The 19,181-nt window shown below is 39.6% G+C and overlaps 1 protein-coding gene across 2 annotated transcripts in view; it reads left to right on the top strand.

The window, feature by feature from the left end:
• Positions 1–11,862, top strand: part of LOC139750863 (target of EGR1 protein 1-like) — a 123,249-nt gene extending 111,387 nt beyond the window's left edge. For both annotated transcript variants that reach the window (XM_071665665.1, XM_071665664.1), the window contains exon 6: positions 10,448–11,862. In XM_071665665.1, the coding sequence (XP_071521766.1) occupies positions 10,448–11,041 (594 nt within the window). In that variant the 3' untranslated portion in view covers positions 11,042–11,862. The remainder of the gene's footprint in view (positions 1–10,447) is intronic.
• The last annotated feature ends 7,319 nt before the right edge of the window (positions 11,863–19,181 follow it).

Genomic DNA, 19,181 nt, shown 5'->3' with positions numbered 1-19,181 from the left:
TTCTGTATGGTGAGATCCACTGGTGACATTCTTTCCAATCTTATTAATGTCTGGTCATCATCCCTGAAAGATTTTGGGGACTCCTGTGTAGTTGCCCCTGACATATCCAAAGCTTTTAATAGGGTGCGGCATTGGGGTCCCATCTCTAAGCTTCCTTTTTGTCTGATCTATCTCTGTGGTTATAGATGGATCAGCCTCCCCCTTCTTTCTCCATCAACAGCAGTGTCCATTAAGGCTCTGTCCTGTCCCCTACACTTTTTCTCCTTTTTATAAATGATTTCCTTTCTTCCACAAATAACGAGCTGCACTCTTATACTGATGTCAACACTACATTCATCCACATGCTTCAATTCTACTCTTATCTTCCCTCACTTGATCTGCATCTTGACACAACTTCTTTAATAAACTCAGACTTGGAGAGGATATCTCAGTTGGTTAGACATAATCTAGTTAAGTTTATTGTCTGCAAGACCCAGTTTCTACCCATCTCTTTATTGGAAACTCCTCACCACTTTCATCTCCCCTCTGACAGTTCTGCAATTGTACCTCTTGACTCAATGAACATTATGGTATTACTATAACATCCACTCTTTCTTGGAAACCCCACAGTACGAAAATAGCTATGTCTGTCTCTTATGAAACTAGGAGTCCTGTTTAGATATCAAAATTTCTTTTCTTCTGAATAGTTGGTCCATTTATAGAAAGGATTAATTCATCCTTAAATGGAGAACTGCTCTCACATGTGGGTGGTTCTGGCTCTGCATCCTCACTTGACAGTTGAGTTTAAAGCAGTTTGACATATAAACTGTCCAAGGCTTTCTTCAGAACTTGACCTGCACCACAATTGTGTTCACTTTCCTTCTTCTGTAGTTATTATTTTGGTTTTTGCTCCTGAGAGCTTGCTGCTTTTGTTCCCCCACCACTAGCTAGACCATGAGATACTCAGCATGCTGCTGCGTAACATGATTACTGTAAGACAGTTGGTAACTCGAGGGTGGGCCATTTTGCTAACTTTCTTTTCTTTCACTGCAAAATTTAGAACTTTCTAGCTTTTAGCTACATGATTCACCTTTACTAAATGACACTTCACATTAATTATGGGAGGGTTTGCAGAGCATAGATGAAATGGATAAAGAATGTGGGTGAAAGGAAAGAGTGCAGTTGTGAAGTAAGCATGGGTATGTGTATATGTGCCTGTGACTATGAAGACCGTGAAGTAAGGATGATATGAAGCATTTCTGGAGAAATTTGAATGACTGTACAAATGGTCTTAAGAAGGAGAGAAAGGTAATGGATGATGTGAATGCAAAGGTGGGATGTAATTAGATTTATGAGATAGTTGGTAAATGGTGAGTGCCTGAAATAAATGAAAGTGGAAGTTATCTTATGGATGTTTGTGCTAAGAAGGGTTTATGCTATGTAAGCACCTTTATTTTTTCAAAACAAATTAGTTCCCAACTTCAATCTAGGATGCTGGTACACATCACCTTGGTGCACTTTTTCTTAATTTCTGTAACATATAATGTTCATATATATTGTTTTATGTTGATTAACAGTAACTTAATGTTGCAAAACTGATTTTTGTACCTTTACACCCACAAAGATAATTTTGATTCAAGTAAAAATTTCAAGATGAAACAAGTCTTAGCTTTGTCACTGCCTGTCAGTATGAGATATATGCTCACATGATCAACACAAAATCAGAGTGCTAATGTTCTCATTCATTTGGATTTTTTATGGTACAAAGGCCTGTTTTTTGTATTAAGATTATGGTACATAAAAGAGCTATCAGTACTGCATTTGTTATGAGGTCCAAGAAATACCTCAACATTGTTGAAAATCTGAAAATGATAGAGCATCATGAGTGTGAGGGGAGTAGCTTGTGCCTGTTGCACATTGCAGTGTGGAGGTGATTCAGGTGACCCTGGAGTTATTTCCTTCTAAAAGTTAGGGTAATTTTTACTCCCTAAACACCTCCAGACTTGAGGGAATAAGTTAAGTTTTCAGTTTGCTTGTTGATTTTTAATTAATTAATGTTCCTTGGAAGAAAAATTGGGATACAGAGGAATTTGGCTTCTAACGTACCACCCTTTCCCCAATTAGTCCGTTAGAATGGGACTTCATTCACTCTACAGTCTTTTCAGTTACTGCTTGAGTGATTATCTCTGTAACAGGCACCTCTTTAGTGACCAAGAGATACTTAGCAGCCATACAAATGTCAATATATTGGCAGATTGTTCGAAATAAGCCCACTATAACTAGTGCTGATGTGATGACTACAAGCATGTGCTACACAAGTTTTTTACTTAATCACTCCTGGCATTTATGGGTTAAGAGGGAATAGAACATTTATTGGCACCTCAACAAAGCTGACTAGAATAACGTATGAAAATTCTTTTCTAATTTCTCTCTGGTAAATTAGTCTCGTGTGGTGATGTTTCTGCTTCCACCAAATACATAGCAGAGGTTATTGTTGTGGAAATGGAAGCATTTATCCCGTCTTCCACCAAGACGACCTCTTCTGCCACTCCATGGTATAAACATTCTTGTTCTGAGGTCATTCTGGCAAGGGATCAGGCTTAGAAAATTTCTCTTTCCTCCGACTCCTGTTCAACATTCATCACTGCCCATAATCATTGCTAGTACATTATCCTTGAGGCAGTGTTCCTTTATACAAAGCAAATTTGATAACCCCTCCCCTTCATCTACTGATAGGTCTTTCTGGTCCTTAGCTAAGGGCATTGCTAACAACTATTGCTCCACCTTTCCTTCACTTTTCCGTTCTGATGGTACTATGGCTGTCTCTCCTGTAGACAAGCAACTCTCTTTGTTCCTGTTTCTCCTGTAACTCCAGCCTTGGATGACTCTAACATTCCTTCAAATCCTGATGCTCCTCTCATAATCTCTTTTCTGACTGTCAGAAAAGGGCTTCTCTCTCTGGACACAAGCAAGGCTTATGGTTCTGATGGCATCCATCCCCATATACTGAAAGAGTGTGCATCTGAGCACATCTGATTCTGCTTTAATAGACCAAAAATTTTCCTTCTTAGAAACATGCATTGGTACATCCCATCCTTAAGGAGGGTTACTGTTCTAACCTCGTGAACTATCGTCCTGTTGCTTTGACTTCTACCATTTCCAAAGCCATTAAATCCCTCCTCAAGTCCTGTATCCTTTGATATCTTGAATCTCACTGTCTTCTTTCTCTGGTCACCAGTATGGCTTCCGTAAGGTAAGATCCACTAGTGATATTCTTTCCCTTATCATTAATGTCTGGTCACCATCCTTAAAAGATTTTGGGATCTTATGCGGTTGCCCTTGACATATCCAAAGCTCTCGACGGTGTGGCTTAGTGGTCACATCTCCAAGCTCCTCTTTTGGCTACCCTCCCTCATATCTAGCTAGCTTTCTGGCCAATAAATCTTTGTGGTTGTTAATAGATCAGTCTCACCCCATTCTTCATCAACAGTAGTGTCCCTCAAGATTCTGTCCTGTCCACTACACTTTTTTTCCTTTTTATCAACGATTTTCTGTTTTCTACAAACAAGCAAATGCATTCATATTCTGTTGCTTCTTCTTGCTATCTTACTCATCTTGACACAATTTCCACAATAAACTCAGACTTAGACAGGATATCTCAGTGGGATAGATGAAATCTGATTAAATTCAAGGTCTCCAAGACAATGTCTACCCATCTCCACATCTGAAATTCCTCACACCTTCCCTCTCTCCCTTGACGGTTCTGTACTTTCACCTCTTAACTTAATGAACATGCTTAATATTACTGAAACATTCACTCCTTGGAAACCCCACCTTACAGAAGTAGTTAAGTCTGCCTCTAAGAAACTGGGAGTGCTGTTGACATGTTGAAATTTTTTTCTTCTTGAACAGTTGCTCCATTTATACAACAAATTTATTCATCCATGTGTGGAGTACTGCACATTTTGGGTGGTTCTAGCTTCGCATCCTTAATTTACAGAGTTAAATCAAAACTGTTTTGACTTATAAACTTTCCCATGCTAACTTCCAAACTTGACCTGCTTGCCCTATTCTGCAATGTTGATTCACTTTCCCTCTTCTACAAGTATTACTTGGGTTTTTGCTTCCAAGAGCTGGCTGATTGTGTTCCCCCCATCACTAGCTAGACCATGGAATACTCAGTAAGCTGCTGCATCACATGATTACTGTGTGGCCATTGTTAAATCAAGGGTGAACTATGTGGATAGTTGTTTCCTCCCCATATCTTGAAGCTTTGGAACTCTCTAACCTCTCGTCTTTCCCAATAACTATGACCTGGCACATTTTAAAAGACAGGTTTTTCATTTCCTCCAAAATTTGTAAATACTTTCCTATGTCTTTTCTTTTCCCCATTCATAATCCCTCTATATTTAAGGCCCGGCCATGATGTGAACTCTTGTCTGTGACAAGCCTCCAATGAAAAAAAAAAAAAAAGTGGAATGGAAAGGGGGTCGATAATAGGTCGATAGACAATACTCATGGTCATTTGAAGGAAGTTGTGGGAATTTTGATCAAAGATAAGTGGTTTGGAGATGGTTTGCTTTGGGTCTGGGGATCTCAAGTGTGCTTCACACTACAATAGTACCAAACATATTTAAATTTTTTGATGAAACTTATTTTAATTGAGGAACACCATATTTTACCAATATGATTCTGAAAGCTTATATGTTATTTCTTTTACATCATTTATGTAAAGAAATTCAATGTCTCCATACAGAATTCCATACAGAAATATTTCTGTATGGAATTATGCAAAAAAAAAAAAAATTTCTACCACTTAGAAAAAACAATTATTCTGTTACATTGTCCATTAATTCCAGTAGAATTAAAGTGTAAATTAAGATATGAGGATAAATAATGGGGAAACAAAGCAGAAGAGGGTATGCTGAAATGGTTTGGACTCATGGATAGAACGAGTGAGAAAAGTTTGACATAATAATTGTTACATTGTCCATTAATTCCATAGAAGTAAAGTGTAAATTAAGATATGAAGATAAATAATGGGGAAACAAAGCAGAAGAGAGTATGCTGAAATGGTTTGGACTCATGGATAGAATGAGTGAGAAAAGGTTGAGATAGAGGATATATGTGTTAGAATTGGAGGGAACAAGAATGGGTAGACCACACTTACATTGTGAAAGTACTTCTTTACATCTTTTTAAACAAGTTTCTAGCTTAAATTTATGTCATCTGTTTGTTTTAAGAATGTAAATGATGTGATCAGGCCACCCCTAAATCTTCTCTTTCAGGGTGGGTAAATTTAAAGCATTCCTCTGGACCTTCTCTGTTAACTCTCTCTTCTTTTGGGGAGGTGACTAAACTTGAGATGCATATTCTTATTTTGCTTAACATTTCCTTATCAATATACTTCAGAGGTATTCTAATATTTGCTGTGGTGTAGCGCATAGGCTTGAATACTTGTTGTGGCAGTTGGTTCAGCTAACCCAGCTGTCCATCTACCCCTTGGGCATGGTTGATAAAATGGGTACCTGGCTTAGCCTAGGGTAATTGTATGTGTAGCATTAATGAGATGTCCTCAATTAGGGCTTTAATTGCTTGTGCTGTATCAGCAACAAAAATATTCTCATTAACTATTCCCTAATGTGGACTCTGTTGACAGGTTAGGGATGATCCCCTAATGTGGATTATGTTGACAGGTTAGGGATGATGCCAACTCCCAAGTCCTCACACACCGAATCCTGAAGTTTATTTCCCTCTAGATAATGATCATATTGAAGCCTTCTTTCACCTTTCCCTTCCTCATTACATTACATATGCTTAAACTGAATCTCACTAGCCATCCATCAGACTTTTCATTTTCCTCATGAGCTTTGCATTATTGTAGATGCTTTAGGGTTATCAGCTGCTGTTTATATTCATTGAACCTCAGTGAACCAAAGAGGTAACAGTGCCTAAAAATGCATTACAACAAGTGTACAGACTCGGACACTGTATGAATTGTTATCCCTGGGGATAGGGGAGAAAGAATACTTCCCATGCATTCCATGCGTATCGTAGAAGGCGACTAAAGGGGACGGGAGCCGGGGGCTAGAAACCCTCCCCTCCTTGTATTTTAACTTTCTAAAAGGGGAAACAGAAGGAGTCACGCAGGGAATGCTCATCCTTCTCGAAGGCTCAAATTGGTGTGTCTAAATGTGTGTGGATGTAACCCAGATGAGAAAAGAGGAGAGATAGGTAGTATGTTTCAGGAAAGGAACCTGGATGTTATGGCTCCAAGTAAAACGAAGCACAAGGGTAAAGGGGAAGAGTGGTTTGGGAATGTTTTGGGGAGTAAAGTCAGGGGTTGGTGAGAGGACAAGAGCAAAGGAAGGAGTAGCACTACTCCTGAAACAGGAGTTCTGGGAGTATGTGATAGAATGTAAGAAAGTAAACTCTAGATTAATATGGGTAAAACTGAAAGTGGATGGATAGAGATGAGTGATTATTAGGGCCTATGCACCTGGGCATGAGAAGAAAGATCATGAGAGGCAAGTGTTTTGGGAGCAGCTGAGTGAGTGTGTTATAAGTTTTGATGCACAAGACTGGATTATAGTGATGGGTGATTTGAATACAAATGTGAGTAATGTGGCAGTTGAGGGAATAATTGGTGTACATGGGGTGATCAGTGTTGTAAATGGAAATGGTGTAGAGCTTGTAGATTTGTGTGCTGAAAAAGGACTGGTGATTGGGAAAACCTGGTTTAAAAAGAGAGATATACATAAGTATACGTATGTAAGTAGGAGAGATGGCCAGAGAGCGTTATTGGATTACGTGTTAATTGATAGGTGCTTGAAAGAATGACTTTTGGATGTTAATGTGCTGAGAGGTGCAACTGGAGGGATGTCTCATCATTATCTTGTGGAGGCAAAGGTGAAGAGTTGTACAGGTTTTCAGAAAAGAAGAATGTTGGGGTGAAGAGAGTGGTGAGAGTATGTGAGCTTGGGAAGGAGACTTGTGTGAGGAAGTACCAGGAGAGACTGAATGCAGACTGGAAAAAGATGAAAGCTAAGGTTGTAAGGGAAGTGGGGGAGGAATGGGATGTATTTAGGGAAGCAGTGATGGCTTGCACAAAAGATGCTTGTTGCATGAGAAGCGTGTGAGGTGGGCAGATTAGAAAGGGTAGTGAGTGGAGGGATGAAGAAGTAAGATTATTAGCGAAAGAGAAGAGAGAGGCATTTGGACGGTTTTTGCAGGAAAATATTGGAAATGACCGGGAGATGTATGAGAGAAAGAGGCAGGAGGTCAAGAGAAAGGTGCAAGAGGTGAAAAAGAGGGCAAATGAGAGTTGGGGTGAGAAAGAATAAAAAGATGTTTTGGAAGGAGGTAAATAGAGTGCGTAAGACAAGAGTACAAATGGGAACACCGGTGAAGGGGGCTAATGGGGAGGTAATAACAAGTAGTGGTGATGTGAGAGGAAGCTAGAGTGAGTATTTTGAAGGTTTGTTGAATGTATTAGATGATAGAGTGGCAGATATAGGGTGTTTTGTTCGAAGTGGTGTGTGAAGTGAGAGGGTCAGGGAGAATGATTTGGTAGACAGAGAAGAGGTAGTGAAAGCTTTGCAGAAGATGAAAGCTAGCAAGGCGGCGGGTCGAATGGTATTGCAGTGGAATTTATTAAAAATAAAAGGGGATGACTGTGATGTCGACTGATTGGTGAAGATATTCAATGTATGTATGGCTCATGGTGAAGTGCCTGAGGATTGGTGGAATGCATGCATAGTGCCACTGTACAAAGGCAAAGGGGATAAAGGTGAGTGTTCAAATTACAAAGTTATAAGTTTGTTGAGTATTCCTGGGAAATTATATGGGATAGTATTGATTGAGAGGGTGAAGGCTTGTACAGAACATCAGATTGGGGAAGAGCAGTGTGGTTTCAGAAGTGGTAGAGGATGAGTGGATCAGGTGTTTGCTTTGAAGAATGTACGTGAGAAATACTTAGAAAAACAACTGGATTTTTATGTAGCATTTATAGATCTGGAGAAGGCATATGATAGAGTTGATAGAGATGCTCTGTGGAAGGTATTAAGAGTATATGGTGTGGGAGGCAAGTTGTTAGAAGCAGTGAAAAGTTTTTATCGAGGCTGTACAATTAGGAAGAGAGGAAAGTGATTGGTTCTCAGTGAATGTTAGTTTGCGGCAGGGTGCATGATGTCTCCATGGTTGTTTAATTTGTTTATGGATGGGGTTGTTAGAGAGGTGAATGCAAGAGTTTTGGAGAGAGGGGCAAGTATGCAGTTGTGTTGTGGATTAGAGGGCTTGGGAAGCGAGTCAGTTGTTGTTCGCTGATGATACAGTGCTTGTGGCTGATTCGGGTGAGAAACTGCAGAAGCTGATGACTTGAGTTTGGTAAAGTGTGTGAAAGAAGAAAGCTGAGGGTAAATGTGAATAAGAGCAAGGTTATTTGGTACAGTAGGGTTGAGGGACAAGTAAATTGGGAGGTAAGTTTGAATGGAGAAAAACTGGAGGAAGTGAAGTGTTTTAGATATCTGGGAGTGGATTTGGCAGCGAATGGAACCATGGAAGCGGAAGTGAGTCACAGGGTGAGGGAGGGGGTGAAAGTTCTGGGAGCATTGAAAAATGTGTGGAAGGCAAGAACATTATCTCAGAAAGCAAAAATGGGTATGTTTGAAGGTATAGTGGTTCCAACAATGTTATATGGTTATGAGGCATGGGCTATAGATAGGGTTGTGCGGAGGAGGGCGAATGTGTTGGAAATGAGATGTTTGAGGACAATATGTGGTGTGAGTTGGTTTGATCAAGTAAGTTATGAAAGGGTAAGAGAGATGTGTGGTAATAAAAAGTGTGTGGCTGAGAGAGCAGAAGAGGTTGTATTGAAATGGTTTGGTCACATGGAGAGAATGAGTGAGGAAAGATTGACAAAGAAGATATGTGTGTCAGAGGTGGAGGGAACGAGGAGAAGTGGGAGACGAAAATGGAGGTGGAAGGATGGAGTGAAAAAGATTTTGAGCGATCAGAACCTGAACATGCAGGAGGGTGAAAGACGTGCAAGGAATAGAGTGAATTGGAACGATGTGGTATACCAGGGTCGACGTGCTGTCAATGGATTGAACCAGGGTATGTAAAGCGTTTGGGGTAAACCATGGAAAGTTTTGTGGGGCCTGGATGTGGAAAGGGAGCTGTTGTTTCGGTACATTATACATGACAGCTAGAGACTGAGTGTGAATGAATGTGGCCTTTGTTGTCTTTTCCTAGCGCTACCTCACGCGTGTGCAGGGGGAGGGATTGTTATTTCATGTGTGGCGTGGTGGCGATGGGAATGAATAAAGGCAGCAAGTATGAATTATGTACACGTGTATATATGTATATGTCAATGTATGTATACATATGTATACATTGAAATGTATAGGTATGTATATGTGCTTGTGTGTATATGTATGTATATATATGTGTATGTGGGTGGGTTGGGCCATTCTTTTGTCTGTTTCCTTGTGCTACCTTGCTAATGTGGAAGACAGGCGAAAGAGTATAATAAAAAATTAAAAATGTGAATTGAAAGAGTTTGGTTGATGTGTCAGCCAAATTATGATACTAAGTGGTCCAGCCACAAGCAAAGCAATGCAAAGGATAAGCATGAAAGTTACACTGAATACTTGAAATAAATGTTTGCATATTTAGTCCTCACATAGGTAAATGTAATAACATGCATATTTACATATGAAAACCCTGAGTGTTATAAAATGACTGTCAGTTGCATGTGTTTCATGGAGTGATAAAAAGGAGGTTAACAATACTTTCTGGTGAGAATTTGAAAACAGTCAGGTAAATGAATGTAATAGAGAAGCTTATTTTGATTTGTAACAGAATGTGTGTTTGGAAGATAAAATGGAAATGATAGATAATTATAAATTCCAGATGAAGATTAAAGTGTAAGGGTTTAAGGAATATATCAATGGCTTATGTGTATGCTATAGACACATAATTCACCTCAAAGATGTCCATAAATGAATGTGGTTACAAAGCAGAGTAGACAAAAGTATGACTGATACATTTCAAGCAAGAAATGATATGATTAATAGTGCACATAATGTGAAAGTGTGATAGTAATAAGTAGGTTAGTCTTTTTTCAGATAGACTGAAATTAAATTTAAAAGCAAGGAGGATAAAGGCTAAGAAGTTACAATATAAAAGTGTATAACAACTTTAAAGAGAAACTGAATTAGCCCAGAGATATTATGAAAACAAAACTAAATGAGGTCAAGGTTATATAAAAGTGCTTAAAAAAAGTGTTGAAGTAACATGTGTACAAAATGAAAGCTAATTTCCCATGGACATGAGGTAAAAATAGATATGAATGAACAACAGACAAAAAATTTAAAAGGTAATAGTTGGGTAAATATTTGTGTATTTTCTTGAAGAAAACTTCTCATATTGAGTTTATTGTATACTAAATCTACAACTCTGTTTTCAGTTCCATGGCTGGTGTTCACAAGCTGACAAATGCTTAAAGAGTCATAACATCAACAAGATTGTGAAGCTTCTCCAGCCTAAAGGAGCCAAGAGACGAGGTAATTCCAAGTATAGTGGGCCTAAAACAGCATCACTTGTTCAAATCATCCAACAAGCAGCCAAAAAGGAAGATGTATTGGAAACTGAGAGAGCCTCATTAGATGATGAACATGACTCTTCAGCAAAGAAACAAAAGTTGTCAAATGAAAGGGCACTAGAACACTTGGAAAATAGAAGTATATTATCAAATGAGGGTCCTTTAAATAATACCCTTGATCACAAGGTACATGATATGCATAATGCTAGTGGGCACAGAGCAGGCTTTGATGCTTTCATGACAGGATATATATTTGCAGGTCATGTCTCACAAAATGGCAAATTAAAATCTAAGGATGATCTCTTTATAGGAGAAATAATTGGCCTCTCTGAACAAGTGAATAAGGTATACTTAATGGGGAAAAACTTCCCCTTTCTCATAAGAACTGGAACTTATGCAAATATGTCAACAAACCATACTTTAAAGATTCCAAAAGTAAGGAAAAATGAAAGTAGATAAACTTTATCTTGTGTTTAGTGTTATGGCATATTTCTGTGGAGATGTTTATTTATTTACAAGAAACATTGATTTGGAAGTCTGATATTTTTTCATTTGAATATTATAATCTTGCTTTATATGAATGCATATTTTTCTTTGATGAAGAATCTTCATAAATTTAGAATTATGACACAAGTCTTCTATTAAGACAAAATTTGTATTTTGATGTGTTCATATTTCTTAAAAGGTGCTAACTTTGGGAACCATACAGACTTGTTATTTTATGTTGGAAGCCTTTTTGTAGTTCAGCTCAGACTTTATTCACAGATATACAGTCTTGTTTGATGGCATATATTTTTTGGCCAGTAACAGTCTGTGGTTGCATAAAGACTGACATTGACATCAAATAGGAGAGAAAATTGAGTTTTACACTTTTGGCTGGATTAGTATTAACTTGAAGAGGAGTTTACATATGTTACACAGCAATAATGCTGACTGTTGTTTGTCATCACCTCTATAAGTATATATTTAGATACTATTTCTTTTTTAAACTTTACTGCAGCAGTATAAAAGTTGATTTTTTTTCACTTAAAATGACAAAAGTTGACCTTTTTGTTTTCTATACATAACTGCATTTCCAACATTAATGAGGTGGCATTAAGAACAAAATAACAAAGGCCTAATTACATACACATCCAATCTTCATCTGCCATGCATAATGTATTAAAACCAAAGGCACCCATCAACAGGCAAGCCCCACAATCTACTCCATTGTTTACCATAAAAAAATTATATGATATTTGTATTCATATTTACAGCAATAAAGATTTCATTTTTTAGAATATGATTTATATCTTCATTGTAGGATTCTTGGGGTCTTTTATCATTTGTAAACTGGGCAATTATGATCTGCTGCTATCATCTGTAAATTGGACAACTTTGATGAGCTGCTTTTAATTCATCTTCCTAGTTTGTGTTCATAGCCCATCTTTCTTAGCTGCCATAAGCATTTAATTTCAGACATTTTTTCAAAAGCATGTCAGCCATAATAGCTGTGACATTATATTTTGAGATTATATATATAGTAACACAAATCAGAGCATATAAGATGGATGTATATAAGTTTGTTGAGTATTACTGGAAAATTGTATAGGAGGGTATTGAGTGAGAGGGTGAAAGTATGTACAAAGCATCAGATTGGCGAGGACTAGTGTGGTTTCAGAAGTGGTAGAAGATGTGTGGATCAGGTGTTTGAAGAATGTGAGAAATATTTAGAAAAACATGGACTTTTATGTAGCATTTATGGATCTGGAGAAGGCATGTGATAGGGTTGATGATGGAGATGCTTTGTTGAAGGTCTTAGGAGTATATGGTGTAGGAGGTAAGCTGCTAGAAGCAATAAAAAGTTTATGTGATAGGGCTGATGATAAAGATGCTATGTTGAAGGTCTTAGGAGTATATGGTGTAGGAGGTAGGCTGCTAGAAGCAAAAAAATTTTTTATCGGGGATGTAAGGCATGTGTACAAGTAGGAAGAGAGGTGAGTGATTGGTTCCCGGTGAAGGTCAGTCTGTGGCAGGGGTGTGATGTCCCCATGGTTGATAAATTTGTTTATGGATAGGGTGGTTAGGGAGGTAAATGCAAGAGTTTTAGAGAGAGGGGCAAGTATGCAGTTTGTTGGGGATGAGAGAGCCTGGGAAGTGTCATTTGTTGTTTACCGATGATACAGTACTGTTGGTTGATTAGAGTGAGAAACTGCAGAGGTTGGTGACTGGGGGCAAGTATGCAGTATGTTGGGAATGAGAGAGCCTGGGAAGTGTCATTTGTTGTTTACCGATGATACAGCACAGTTGGTTGATGAGAGTGAGAAACTGCAGAGGTTGGTGACTGAGTTTGGAAAAGTGTGCAAAAGGAGAAAGTTGAGAGTAAATATGAATAAGAGCAAGGTTATTAGATTCAGCAGGGTTGAGGGACCAGCTAGTTGGGATGTAAATTTGAATGGAGAAAAATTGGAGGAAGTGAAGTGTTTTAGATATCTGGGAGAGGACTTGGCAACAAAAGGAACCATGGAAGTGGAAGTGAGTCACAGGGTGGGGGAAGGGGCAAAGGTTCTGGGAGCAATGAAGATTGTGTGGAAAGAGAGAACATTATCTCAGCAAAAATGGATATGTTTGTTGGAATAATAGTTTTTACAATAATATATGGTTGCGATGCATGGGCTATAGATAGGGTTGTACAGAGGAGGGTGGGTGTGTTGGAAATGAATTGTTTGAGGACAGTATGTGGTGTGAGGTGGTTTGATTAAGTAAAGAAAGTGTAAGAGTGATGTGCAGTAATAAAAAGAGTAGTTGAGAGGGCAAAAGAGGGTATGTTGAAATGGTTTGACATATGGAGAGAATAAGTGAGGAAAGATTGACAAAGAGGGCATATGTGTCAGAGGTGATGGGAACGAGGAAAAGCAGGAGACCAAATTGGAGGTTGAAGGATGGAGTGAAAAAGATTTTGAGCGATCAGGGCCTGAACGTACAGGAGGGTGAGGGGCGTGCAAGGAATTAAGTGAATTGGAATGATGTGGTATACTGGGTTGATGTGCTGTCAATGGACTGAACCAGGGCATGTGAAACATCTGGGGTAAACCATGGAAAGGTCTGTGGGGCCTGGATGTAGATAGGGAGCAGTGGTTTCAGTGCATTACACGTGTCAACTAGAGACTGAGTGTGAATGAATGTCACCTTTTTTTTCTGTTTTCCTGGCTGTTATTTTGCTGAAGCAGGGGGTATTGATGCTGTTTCCTGTGGAGCAGGGTGGCGCTAGTAATGGATGAAGGCAAGAAAGTACGAATATGTACGAGTGGATATAGGTATACGTCTGTGTATGTATATGTTAATATGTATATGTATGTTTATGTTTCCCCTTTTAGAAAGTTAAAATACAAGGAGGTAAGGGGGCATGTATGTAGTCTGTGTGGATGAGAGAGCTTGGGAAGTGAGTCAGTTGTTGTTCGCTGATGATACAGCGCTGGTGGCTGATTCATGTGAGAAACTGCAGAAGCTGGTGACTGAGTTTGGTAAAGTGTGTGAAAGAAGAAAGTTTAGAGTAAATGTGAATAAGAGCAAGGTTATTAGGTACAGTAGGGTTGAGGGTCAAGTCAATTGGGAGGTAAGTTTGAATGGAGAAAAACTGTAGGAAGTGAAGTGTTTTAGATATTTGGGAGTGGATCAGGCAGCGGATGGAAACATGGAAGCGGAAGTGAATCATAGGGTGGCGGAGGGGCGAAAATTCTGGGAGCCTTGAAGAATGTTTGGAAGTTGAGAACATTATCTCGGATAGCAAAAATGGGTATGTTTGAAGGAATAGTGGTTCCAACAATGTTGTATGGTTGCGAGGCGTGGGCTATGGATAGAGTTGTGCGGAGGAGGGCGGATGTGCTGGAAATGAGATGTTTGTGGACAATATGTGGTGTGAGGCGGTTTGATCAAGTGAGTAATGTAAGGGTAAGAGAGATGTGTGGAAATAAAAAGAGTGTGGTTGAGAGAGCAGAAGAGGGTGTTTTGAAATGGTTTGGTCACATGGAGAGAATGAGTGAGGAAAGATTGACCAAGAGGATATATGTGTCAGAGGTGGAGGGAACGAGAAGTGGGAGACCAAATTGGAGGTGGAAAGATGGAGTGAAAAAGATTTTGAGTGATTGGGGCCTGAACATGCAGGAGGGTGAAAGGCATGCATGGAATAGAGTGAATTAGAACGATGTGGTATACTGGGGTCGACGTGCTGTCAATGGATTGAACCAGGGCATGTGAAGGGTCTGGGGTAAACCATGGAAAGTTCTGTGGGGCCTGAATGTAAAAAGGGAGCTGTGGTTTCGGTGCATTATTACATGACAGCTAGAGACTGAGTGTGAACGAATGTGGCCTTTGTTGTCTTTTCCTAGCGCTACCTCGCACACATGAGGGGGGAGGGGGTTGTTATTCCATGTGTGGCGAGGTGGCGATGGGAATAAATAAAGGCAGACAGTATGAATTATGTACATGTGTATATATGTATATGTCTGTGTGTGTATATATATGTATACATTGAGATGTATAGGTATGTATATTTGCGTGTATGGATGTGTATGTATATACATGTGTATGTGGGTGGGTTGGGCCATTCTTTCGTCTGTTTGCTTGCGCTACCTCGCTAACACGGGAGACAGCAACAAAGCAAATATAATGTTTATATATATAAATGTGTATAGGAGTGGATGGAGCATTCTTCATCTGTTTCCTGGTGCTACCTCACTGTCGCGGGAAATGGCTATCAACTATAATAACCACATTGGTAGTACTTTGCACTGTTATTCTGCAGTGTAAGTATGCTTTGCTCCTTGGTCTGGCAAGATGTAATTGCCTTTCATTACTCCAGGGACTAACTAGCTGAAATAGAATTCCTTAGACCCCAATTCAATATTCAGCAAAATAACTTTTTTCTCAGATTTTCAAAATAATGATTAAATGGTTTATTACAGTGGAGCTTCCTAGAAAAATATCGCTCAGGCCACAGAAGCTTTGTAAAACATACATAATTATTGTACAAAAAGGTATCTAATTATATAAAAGAATACATTAAATCTTCATACTTTATGTGCTTCTTACTTTTTATGATACTGGTTCCCCATTTCCTGCATTAGTGAAGAAGCACCAGGAACAGATGAAGGCAGGCCACATTTGGATACATTCATTCTCTGGCTGTTATGTGCAATGCACCACAACCACAGTCCCCTGTCCACACCCAGTTTGATATCAGAGTATTTTTCCCAATGCTTACTATTATTACAAACAGTCTCTGTTTTCTCTCTTCTCTCTTTTGGGCTGCAGGAGAGACAAGGGCAGGCCACATGCAGATTGTTTTGTAAATATCTCTGGTATAATTTTTTTTATCCTTGTTTGACATTTCCTGCATTTGTGAGGTAGCATTCACTCGCATCCATTCTCTAGCTGTCATGTGTAATGCTCTGAAACCACTGTCCCCTATCCACAACCAGGCCTCATACACCTTTCTGTGGTTTTTCCCATGTTTCATATATCTTAGTTTAGTTCACTTACAGCATGTTGCTCTCTGTATACCACATCATTCCAGTTCTTTCTGTCCTGTGCACACCTTTCACCCTTCTCCATGTTCAGGCCTGACCCTTTAAGATGTTTTTCACTACAATCTTCTGTCTCCAGGTTGGTCTTCTCCTTCCCCTTTTCCCTTCCACTTCTGACACATATATCCTCTTAAGTCAACCTCTCTTCATTCATTCTCTCTGTATGTCCAAACAATTTCAGCACACCCTCTTCAGCTCTCTCAGCCACATTCTTCTTATTATCACACCTCTGTCTTACCCTTTTATTACTTAATCAAACTACCTCGCATCACATATTGTCCTCAAACATTTCGCTTCCAAAACATCCACCCTTCTCTGCACATTCTCATCGACTACTATACCTTTAAACATACCCATGCTTGACCTCCCAGGTAACAATCTCTTTCCACACATTTTTCAGTGCTCCTAGAACTTTTGCATCCTCACCCACCCTATGGTTCACTTCCATGGTTCCATTCGCTGCCATGCCCACTACTAAGTATACAAAATGCTCTTTACCATGTCTCCTAAAAATGGGTTTAGGATTGACAGGAACTGACTAAAGCAATTAGTTACATGTAATTTTTTTCATAATTGCCTCTCCTACTTCAGTGAGGTATGCTTGGGAACAAACAAACAATTAAGTCACAAATATCATACCTCTAGTTGTCATGTGGAATGTACCTAAATCAGAAACCCATCCACTCCTAATACATTACTCCAATTTACCTGAACCACTTTATATTCCCTGTTCAGTCCCACTGATAGCATACCATCCTCCATTATATTACTACACTTCAACTCGTTTTCAATTCATGCCTCTTGAGTGTTAAGTATACCCATGTGTCTCTCATTCCATTCTTCCATCTCTTTGGTCTCCCCTTCCTCTTGTTTCTATTAGCAATAAAAAAACACAGTTGGAAATATATCACACATTAATGACACCCCTAAATCATCAAAGAAAGTGTAACTGCATCATCATAGGAGGAACCATTAGTTATTTCTCTTGCATAACTTTCTTTTTGTTTATTCATTATACTTGATCGCTGTTTCCCCACATCAGTGATGTAGCACCAGGAAACAGACGAAGAAAGAATCATCCTTTCATATACACACATGTACATACATGCACATACACATATCAACATACATGCACATAATTGTTTATGGATGGGGTTGCTAGGGAGGTGAATACAAAAGTTTTGGAGAGAGGGGCAAGTATGCAGTCTGTTGTGGATGAGAGAGCTTGGGAAGTGAGTCACGCGCTGTTCGCTGATGATACAGCGCTAAGTGGCTGATTCGGGTGAGATACAGCAGAAGATGGTGACTGAGTTTGGTAGTGTGTGAAAGAAGAAAGCTGAGAGTAAATATAAATAAGGGCAAGGTTATTAGGTACAGTAGGGTTGAGGGACAAGTCAATTGGGAGGTAAGTTTGAATGGAGAAAAACTGGAGGAAGTGAAGTGTTTTAGATATCTGGGAGTGGATTTGGTAGCAGATGGAATCATGGAAGCGGAAGCGAGTCACAGGGTAGGGGAGGGGGCGAAGGTTCTGGAAGCGTTGAAAAATGTGTGGAAGGCAAGAACATTATCCTGGAAAGCAAAAATGGGTATGTTTGAAGGAATAGCGGTTCCAACAATGTCATATGGTTGCGAGGCGTGGGCTATAAACAGAGTTGTGCGAAGGAGGGTGGATGTGTTGGAAATGAGATGTTTGAGGACAATATGTGGTGTAAGGTGGTTTGATCCAGTAAGTAATGAAAGGGTAAGAGAAATGTGTGGTAATAAAAAGAGTGTGTTTTGAAATGGTTTGGTCACATGGAGAGAATGAGTAAGGAAAGATTGACAAAGAGGATATATGTGTCAGAGGTGGAGGGAACGAGAAGTGGGAGACCAAATTGGAGGTGGAAAGATGGAGTGAAAAAGATTTTGAGCAAGTGGGGCCTGAACATGCCGGAGGGTGAAAGGCATGCAAAGAATAAAGTGAATTGGAATGATGTGGTATACTGGGGTCGACGTGCTGTCAATGGATTGAACCAGGGCATGTGAAGCGTCTGGGGTAAACCATGGAAAGTTTTGTAGTGCCTGGATGTGGAAAGGGAGCTGTGGTTTTGGTGCATTATACATGACAGCTAGAGACTGAGTGTGAACGAATGTGGCCTTGTTGTCTTTTCCTAGCGGTGCCTCGCATGCATGCAGGGGGAGGGGTTGTCATTTCATGTGTGGTGAGGTGGTGATGGGAATGAATAAAGGCAGCAAGTATGAATTATGTACATGTGTATATATGTATATGTCTGTGTATGTATATATATATTTTTTTTTTTTTTTTTATACTTTGTCGCTGTCTCCCGCGTTTGCGAGGTAGCGCAAGGAAACAGACGAAAGAAATGGCCCAACCCCCCCCCCATATACATGTATATACATACGTCCACACACGCAAATATACATACCTACACAGTTTTCCATGGTTTACCCCAGACGCTTCACATGCCCTGCTTCAATCCACTGACAGCACGTCAACCCCGGTATACCACATCGCTCCAATTCACTCTATTCCTTGCCCTCCTTTCACCCTCCTGCATGTTCAGGCCCCGATCACACAAAATCTTTTTCACTCCATCTTTCCACCTCCAATTTGGTCTCCCTCTTCTCCTATATATATATATATATATATACTTAGGAATGTATAGGTATGTATATGTGCATGTGTGGACATGTATGTATATACATGTGTATGTGGGTGGGTTGGGCCATTCTTTCGTCTATTTCCTTGCGCTATCTCGCTAACGCGGGAGACAGCGACAAAGTATAATATAAAAAAAAACGTACACATTCATACTTACACACCTTCATCCATTCCCAGTGTAACTCTGTCCCATAGAAAACAGCATCACCAATTCCTGTATCAGCAAGATAGTGCCAGGAAAGACGAAAAAGGCCACAACCGCTCACACTCAGTCTCTAGCGGTCATGTGTAATGTACTTAAGTCTCTAGCGGTCATGTGTAATGTACTGAAACCACAGACCTTTCCACGGTTTACCCCAGACACTTCACATGT

This window comes from Panulirus ornatus, chromosome 10, assembly GCF_036320965.1.
Source record: "Panulirus ornatus isolate Po-2019 chromosome 10, ASM3632096v1, whole genome shotgun sequence".
NCBI lineage: Eukaryota > Metazoa > Arthropoda > Malacostraca > Decapoda > Palinuridae > Panulirus > Panulirus ornatus.
Note: the sequence above shows the minus strand (reverse complement) of the source record. Positions and strands in the feature narration are given on the sequence as shown.